The sequence below is a fragment of the Sus scrofa genome, chromosome 2 (assembly GCF_000003025.6).
Source record: "Sus scrofa isolate TJ Tabasco breed Duroc chromosome 2, Sscrofa11.1, whole genome shotgun sequence".
NCBI lineage: Eukaryota > Metazoa > Chordata > Mammalia > Artiodactyla > Suidae > Sus > Sus scrofa.
This window is the reverse complement of record NC_010444.4, coordinates 4,929,483-4,938,249: the sequence shown is the minus strand read 5'-3', so window position 1 is coordinate 4,938,249 and position 8,767 is coordinate 4,929,483. Positions and strand designations below refer to the sequence as shown.

Genomic DNA, 8,767 nt, shown 5'->3' with positions numbered 1-8,767 from the left:
TGGAACCCTAGCCTGGGAACGTCCACATGCTGCAGGTGTGGCCCTTAAAAGAAAAGAAAAAAGAAGAGAGGGCTAAGGCTGGGCAGGTGTGGCCTGGGTTAGGGACCCAGGGTGGGGCTGGATGCCAGGGCGGGCAGGGGAGGCGCGGAGAATGTGAGCATCTCCGACTGGATGAAGGCAATGCCTTTCTTGTGCTAGGCAGCCTCACTGATGAATATGGGGTACACGGCAGACTCCCCTTTATAAAGATGTGTGCACCAGGCTGCAGGGGCTCAAAGTCTCAGTCCTAGGCGGAGAGCCAAGGGCCAAGGTTGCTGGGGCCAACTTCTGCCCTGGCTTTGGTGGGGGCGACCCCAGCAGGAACTGCCTAAGAGAAGCCCCTCACTCACGGCCGTGTCCACTCACGCCTCCTCTTCCTCAGTCAAAGCCACTGGGGTGTCTGCAGATGCCAACTGGCTCTGTGTCCAAAAATGGAGACACCAGTCACCTGTGAAAGATCCTTATCATTGTGGAAGTGTCCCCTTGTAGTTGTGGGCACAGATGGTGAAGCCTGGGTTCAAATCCTTGCTAGCTGTGTGACCTTGAGCAATTCACTTAACCTTTCTGTTCCTCAGTTTCCTCATCTGTAAACTATAATATCTCCTCTTATCATCCTGAGGGTTAAACATTTACTAGTGCTTAAGTGTATCTGACACACAATAAAAACTATATAAAAGTTTATTAAATGAATTTTTAAATTGTGTGCAAAATCACTCAAAATGACTATTACTTAGCATTTGCAAGGAAGATGGGACTCTAGCCCTATACCCTGAAAGGATGGTGCCCCTCCACCATATAATTTTTTTTTCAGGTTGCAAAGTACAATAAATTTTATTGAAGTAGAGTCACTGTACAGTATCATGTAAGTTACAGGTATATAACATAGTGATTCATTTTTTAATTTTTAAAGGTCATGCTCCATTTATAGTTATTAAAAACATTGCTGTATTCCCCCATGTTGTACAATATATCCTTGTAGCTTATTGTATACCTCAAAGTAAAATAATTGAAAATTTAAAAAACCAAATAGCAAAACGGCAGCGATAAATCCAGTCATGTCAATAATTACATCAAATGCAAAAGGATTAAGCATAAATCAGAAGGCAGAGTCTCAGATTGAGTTTACAAATCCAGGAGTTCCTGTCGTGGCTCAGTGGTTAACGAACCCGACTAATATCCATGAGGACACAGGTTCAATCCCTGGCCTAGCTCAGTGGGTTAAGGATCCCGCATTGCCATGGCTGTGGGTAGGCCCGCAGCTACTGCTCCAGTTTGACCCTTAGCCTGGGAACCTCCATATGCCGTGGGGGCAGCCCTAAATAGACAAAAGACACCACACACACACACACACACACACACACACACACACACACAAAACCAAACGAACAAATCCAATTAAATTCTATCTATAATAGACACACTTTATTTTTTATTATTACTCAACGAGTTTTATTGCATTTATACATATCATGTTGTTACAAATAACTTAGCCCCTAAAATAAAATGGGCAGCTGTAATAAGAGCAAAAACATCCAGGCAGGTTCTAATTTTTCCTACGATTGTTATTTGGCCCTTTGGACCAAATTTTTGAAATATCAAGTTCTTCCTGGGAGTTCCCTTGTGGCATAGAGAGTTAAGGATTCTGTGCTGTCACTGCACAGGTTTGATCCCTGTTCCAGGAACTTCCACATGCCACGGTGCAGCCAAAAAAAATTCTTCCTAAAATTTTTCTATCTTTTGTGCCCATACTTTGCTGTGCCCTCGGCTGGGGGTTCTGCTTGCCCTGGGAGCCAGGCTCTGCCTACCCTGTGACAGGCAGGCCTGTCAGTGGAAGGAGGTGAAGGCCTCTGAGACAGAAACTCATCCCTGCAGAGGATCAGCATTGGTTGGTCACTTCTGCTCCTGGGGACATGTCCCCACCTGAGGACCCTACTGGCCCACAAAGGCTCATCCCGGAGGGGGCTCTGGCTGGTCACAGGGCTCAGGGGCAGCACTTTGCGGTAGGTGGGGGAGGACAGGTGCCAACAGAGCGGGTGGCCCCTCTGAAGCTCCTCCCACCTAAGAAGGCCAGTAGGGGGGCTTGGGGAACAGCCCAGCGGCCTGGGACTGCAGAACACAAAGGTCCCTGGAGGGGTTTCGACAGCGGCCCCATGTGGCAGAACGCAGAACAGCAGTGGTGGGCTGCCCGATCTTCCCCTTCTGCTCGCTAGGTGGCGAAGCCGGGTTACCCAGTTCCCGTAACTCTGAGGAGGGGGCGTCCTGGAGCGGGAGATGCTGGACTCTCTGTTAATGTGCATATGCTCGCGGAATTAATTGGAGGGTTTAATTAAAGAAGGGGTTCTGTATTTGCGTTTTTTCCAAGGCCAGGGATCGAAGCTGCCCTACAGCAGTGACCTGAGCCATAGCAGTGACAATGCTAGATCCTTTAAGCGCCAGGCCACCAGGGAACTCCGAGAGAGTTCTGTATTTGCAGCTCTAAGCGGGTGAATTGGGTCGGACCTACCCCAATCCCCTCCCTCCCTCTGCCTTCTGGGGCGAGGGAGGCGTGTCCACGCAGCTGAGGAGCCCCCTCCTGCCTCCGCAGGCGCTCTGAGGATCACTGCGGCGCCGGTGCCAGGCCGGCTTGCGGCGATTCCGGGGAGACAGTAGGGGTGGACATGGGGACCCAGCCTCCTGTCCTGCTCCTGATTCTGAGGGGCTGATGACCCTGTGACTCGGTGCGTGGGAATTCATGGGGCTCACGGTTCTATGCCCTTCCATCGCAAAGGCAGGAAAGCCATGCTGGGAGCTCGACCCTCCTTGGTCCCTGGGCCAGGCCCTTTCCTCTCTGGGCCTCAGTTTCCCAGCAAGTTCCCGAGGGCCTCACCCTGGTTGAACAGGTCGATGAAGCCCAGAGCTTCAAGCTACAAGTGCCCTCATCCTGGTGAAAAAGTTGGCCCCAGCTAGGCGAGCGCCCAGCTCCGGGGCTGAGGACAGAGAAGAAAGGGGTCAGGGGATACCCGAGAGGCTGCGCTCCAGACCTAAGGCTCCTGACCCCGCCCATCTCTGGCCCCGCCTATTTGGGCCACGCCCACTTCTCCCGCGGTCACTGCCCACACCTCGGTTCTTAGCTACTGAGTGTGCGCTGTAACTTTCCTCTTCCGGTCGATGATGCAGGAGGACCTGGGTAGGACCGTTCAGTGCTCTGCAGCTGGGACCGGGGGTGAGAAACAGCTGAAGCAAGGGTGGGATGAGGAGGAAGAGAATGGAGGGCGCACCCTCCTCCCTCTGCCTTCCTGGGGGGGGCAGGCGGGGGACCCAGGGGACGGACAGCAGATGCCCACCTGGAGCACGTGCAGGTGGCAAGCCCTGGGGATTGAAGCCAAGCAGGGGAGGCGCCCTCACCATCCCCTCTGCCCCCTTCCGCACCCTTCTCTGCTGTCCTCTGGGGAGCCAGGGCCACCTGGCGTGGTGGCACAGGTGCATGGCATAAACGTTGTGGGTGCCGCCCAAGATGAGGCCGTGGTGTTGTGAAAGACACATGAAATAGAAGGCCCAGGTGTTCCTGTTGTGGCTCAGTGGGTTAAGAACCCAGCTGGTATCCATGAGGATGCAGGTTCGATTCCTGGTCTTGCTCAGCGGGTTAAGGTTCTGGTGCTGCCGTGAGCTGCAGCGTAGGCCACAGATGCAGCTCAGGTCTGGCATGGCAGTGGCTGTGGTGTAGGCTGGTGGCTACAGCTCCAGTTCAACCCCTAGCCTGGGAATTTCCATGCACAGCACATGTGACCCTAAAAAGAGAAAGAAAGAAGAAAGCCGGGGGCGGGGGGGGGGGAGAAAGAGAGAGAGAGAAAGGAAGGCAAGAAGGAAGAGAAGGCCCAGCCTGAGCCCCAGCAGCCGGTTCATTTCTTGGGCCTTTGTCATCTCCAATGTGTCATTCAGAGTGGCCCTGGCAGGCACCAGCGGTCTCTGTCGGTGACAGAGGTTCAGTGGAGAGGGAGGCAGCCTCTTGCTGAAGGCAGCCACTGAGACCCTGCAGCAGCAGCTTACGGGCTCATGGGGGCGCCGTAAACCCTAGGTCTGGCCCTAAACCCTCAGCCTGGCCCTGCCCACCTGCCTTGTCAGCTCTCACACCTCCAAGCCCCGCGCTGGCCTCACCTTCAACCTTGAGCCTGCTGCCCGGTCTCTGGAAGCTCCTTCTTTCCTCTCTTCACCTGGTTAATTCATACTCACCTCCCCTTTTTTTTCTTTTTCGGCCTCCCTGTGGCATAGAAGTTCCTGGGCCAGGGATCAGATTTGGATCCTTTAACCCATGGTGCCAGGCCTGTGTCCTGAACCTGTGTCCTGTTGCCGCAGAGGCATCACCGATCCCATTGCGCACAGTGGGAATTCCTAGACTCACCCTTTGAGGCTTGGCTGAGATCCCGCCTCCTTCAGGAAGCCTTCCCTGACTGCCCCTGGCCAAGTTATATCCTTGCCCTCACCTCTGCATTTAGCCTCCTGGTTTGTGGCTGTTGGGTCCATCCTCTGTCTCTTGCAATAAGCTGAGGACAGCGCCTTGGTTCGATTCCCCATTCTCTCACCCGAGCTGGCCAGAGCTCGGCTCAGAGAGACGCTGGGCCAGTGTCCATTGAAGGCAGGTGTAAACAGTGGTTGGGTAAACACAGCCGGTGGGGCTGACCTGAGGCAACCCCAGGGTCTAGAGAACACAGAGGAGGGCCCATCTCAGCCTGGGATCAGGAAGGTCTTCCTGGAGGAGGTGGCATCAATCGGGATTTCTCTAAACTGAAAATGGAGAAATGGGCATTGCAGGCAGAGGAATGCCCCCTGAGGAAGGAGCTGACGAGGATGTGGTCAAGGTTACTGCCCACTTGGCACCAGATGGCTGTGACCCCTGGCTTGGCTGGCACAGGCATGGAGGCGAAGCTGGGTTTCTGCAGCTCCCCTGGGGCCGGAAGCAGTGCTGGGTCAGGTAGACCCCGGCCATCTCATTGCCATGGGTGCCCGGGGTCACTGCCACTTGGCGCAGGGCCTCTCAGGGCACCAGCAGCGAGCCCATCATGGTGTGAGGTGACGCCACTGGTGGGTGGGCCTGCAACCTCGGAGAGAGCTGGGCTGGCAGTGGTGAGCTGCCTGAGGCTGGAGGAGCCCAGGCCAGGCAGGGTGGCTGGATGTCAGCTCGGCTTTGTCCCCCCTGCCCCTCAGTGGCCCAGGTGCCAGCTTGGTCCCTCCTGCAGCCCCTCTGTTAGCATCCTTCCCTCGCGGGTGAGCACTGCCCACCCCCATCTTAGGAAACCACTTCCCTGCTCCCTTTGGAGAGAAGGAGTTTCTTTCTCCAAGTTTAGAAAAGGGGCCCAGACTTGGGGAGACGGATGGCACTCCCTTAGCAGAGGGCCGTGCTCCTGTTTTACAGATGCGGATGCGGGCGCGGCTGCGGAGCGGGCAGTGTCACGGGAGCTGGCTGTGGAGTGTCGGGTTCCAGGCGACTCCGGCTCCCTCCGGCCCATCCCTTGTGCTCCTCTGAGCTGGTGCTGGGGCCTTAGGGAGGGGCCGTAGGGTCTCAGCTTCCTGGGCTGAGCTGGGCATCTCCCAGACTGATGGGTATTTATGGGCCAGGAGATCCCAGGGCAGGAAGTGTTTGTGCTGAGTTGGTGGAGAGGAGGGGACGGGCGGGATAGGGGTGGGGGGGACTGAAATCCACCCAGAGGAGCTGCTGGGGTCCCTGCTGGTTCTACCTCACACAGCTGTCATAGGCCAGCGAGTCCAGGTCTTGCAGCCAGGCTCCCGCCCTTGCCCTTGGCCCCTCCTCTGGGAATCAGAACATCCGCACCTCTGGGGGGGGGGGGCGCTTCCCTGGGGAGATGCGCATGGCCTTGGGAAATTACTTGCAGTGACTCTTTAAAGCTTCAGATGGGAGTTCCCACTGTGGCTCAACGGGATCCGTGGCATCTCTGCAGCACCAAGATGTAGGTTCGATCCCCAGCCCAGCACAGCGGGTTGCATGATCCGATGAGGGCGGCAACTGCAGCTCAGATCTGATCCTTGGCCTGGAAACTCCATACGCCAAGGAGCAGCCAAAAAAGGATCCCTGGCCTGAGAATGCCATACGCCTGGGGGCAGCCAAAAATGGAAAAAAGGGGGGGCTCCTAACCCCCACTGGCTCTGACAGCCCTCCCTGACAGGCTGTGTGACTTGGGGAGAGTCAGTGGCCCTCTCTGGGCCTTGACTCCTGCCTGTGAAATGGGGGCGAGGCTCCCTCCTGGGCCCAGGGAGCCGTGAGAAGCGAGGGGCAAAGGGTGGGGCAAGCTTGGAGAACAGGCATGCGCAGAGCAGACCCTGGTGTGACCGAGGGTGGCGGCGTCCTGAGTACCACGGGGTCCAACTTCTTCACTGCAGGTGGGGAAACCGAGGCCCGGGAGGGCCAGGACCTGGACCAACCCATCTAATTGGAAGGCTTGTCTCGGGAGAGCCGCGTGAGCTGGGAGCCAGACCCAGGGTCTCTGGAGTGGCTTTGGGACCCTCTGTCCGGTGGTCCACCGTCCTGACCAATTGACTCCCCCTCCTGCTGGCCCCTCCCAGCGCCCTCATCACATCGCCTGTTCCTCCGTGCACCCCGGAACCACCCTGCCCCTCCTCCCTGCTGGCCTGGTGTCCTAGGGTCGGGGTGGGAGGAGGACTTACCCATATTGTTATTTTTCTTAAAGGCCCACTCTGGACAGTGGAACCAGCACCTATGGCTGAAGCGGTGCCCTGAGCCCTGAGAGACCCCAGGACTACCCCCGAGCCTCAGGGCAGCAGTGTGCCATGATTGCTGGATGGGAAGAAGCTGCTGTCACAAACCTTGGGGCTGTGACAGAGCCCTGGGAAGCTCTGGGAGATGTGTGGCCAGGGGGAACTGCAGCCAGGGCCTCGGCCCAATGCTGGCTCAGTGCGCATGAGCGTCTGGACCCCACTGTGTCTCGGGGTGGGAGCCCCTGGCCCCAGACACAAATGATCCCATCTGACACGCTCACCAACTGTAAGAAGTAGGTGGGAACCTCATTCTGCAAGACACGGAGACAGAGGCTCAGAGAATTTAAGGGGCTTTGCCCGAAGGCACACAGTCACAATATGCCAGTGGAGCGATGCAAGCCCAAGCTTTTCGGTGGTGGAGCACCCACAGGGATGCGTAGGGCGCTGGGTGAGCCAGCTGAGGGCAAGACCACACACACAAGCTCGTTTCGTCCTCACCAGATCCCTGCGAAGCTGGTTCTGACAACCCGAGTCCACACAGCCCGTATGTGGCAGAGCCAGGCCACAAACCCAAATTTGCCCTTGACCTCGGCACCGGTGGCCTGGGGTGGGAGAGGGGCAAGGTACACAGGCCCAAGCGAGAGTGGAGGAAAGGCCATCAGGACTGCAGTGTCATTTGGGGATGGCCCTCCCACCCTAGTGTCCCCCAGAGCCACTCTTCCTTGGAGGCTCGCTGAGCCACAAAAGCTGATGACCAGGAGGGCGAAGGGAGGGAACAAGATTGGTGTGGCGAGGGCAAAGAAGTCCCCAAAGAGTCTTTGAGGAGCTTTATGTTCTTTTCTTTCGTCACTGTACCCATTGCCCAGACTGTGGCCAGGAGACCCTGTGATCTCCCCAATCCCTCTGGCTCTCTCTTTTCAGTCCAATAGTTATTTTAAGGAATCAGCTTCCCAGGACAGAGGTGAGGAGATAGCAGTCTCTCTGACCCACGCTCACTGGTCACTCAGCTTCTACCTGGGCCACCTGCCCATCCATCTGTGTACACAGCCACCCAGCAGTTATCCATTGTGTCATTCATTCAGCCATTCAGCCGCTCAGTTGCCCTTTTTTTTTAATTTTTTTAAAAAATTTTATTTTTCTCACTTGCCCTTCTACCCACTCATTGTCTTATCCATCCATCCATCCATCCAACATCCTTTCATCCATCCACCCACCCTTCCATCCATCCACCCACCCTCATATCTCCACCACCCTTCCACCCACCCACCCTTCCATCCACCCACCCTTCCATCCATGCATCCTCCATCCATCCATCCATCCACCCATCCATCCATCCCCATCCATCCATCCATCCACCCACCCACCCTTCCATCCATCCACCCACCCACCCTTCCATCCATCCACCCACCCACCCTTCCATCCATCCACCCACCCACCCTTCCATCCATCCACCCACCCACCCTTCCATCCATCCATCCCATCCCATCCATCCATCCCACCCACCCTTCCATCCATCCATCCATCCATCCACCCACCCACCCTTCCATCCATCCACCACCATCCACCCACCCATCCATCCATCCATCCACCCACCCACCCTTCCATCCATCCATCCATCCATCCACCACCCACCTCCATCCATCCACCCACCCACCCTTCCATCCATCCATCCTCCATCCATCCATCCTCCATCCATCCATCCATCCATCCATCCACCCACCCACCCTTCCATCCATCCATCCATCCATCCTCCATCCATCCATCCATCCATCCATCCACCCACCCACCCTTCCATCCATCATCCTCCATCCATCCATCCTCCATCCATCCATCCATCCATCCATCCATCCATCCACCCACCCACCCTTCCATCCATCCATCCATCCATCCTCCATCCATCCATCCATCCATCCATCCACCCACCCACCCTTCCATCCATGCATCCTCCATCCATCCATCCTCCATCCATCCATCCTCCATCCATCCATCCATCCATCCACCCACCCACCCATCCATCCAC

General features: G+C 56.4%; 1 protein-coding gene across 1 annotated transcript; it reads right to left on the bottom strand.

Moving 5' to 3' along the window:
- On the bottom strand, positions 1-5,414 carry ACY3 (aminoacylase 3). The gene is given in 9 exon segments (XM_021083255.1): positions 1-262; positions 1,973-2,097; positions 2,543-2,723; positions 2,906-2,939; positions 2,941-3,005; positions 3,114-3,252; positions 3,856-4,089; positions 4,755-4,975; positions 4,978-5,414. Coding segments are annotated over 9 exon segments (1,263 nt in total). The 5' UTR covers positions 5,078-5,414; the 3' UTR covers positions 1-98.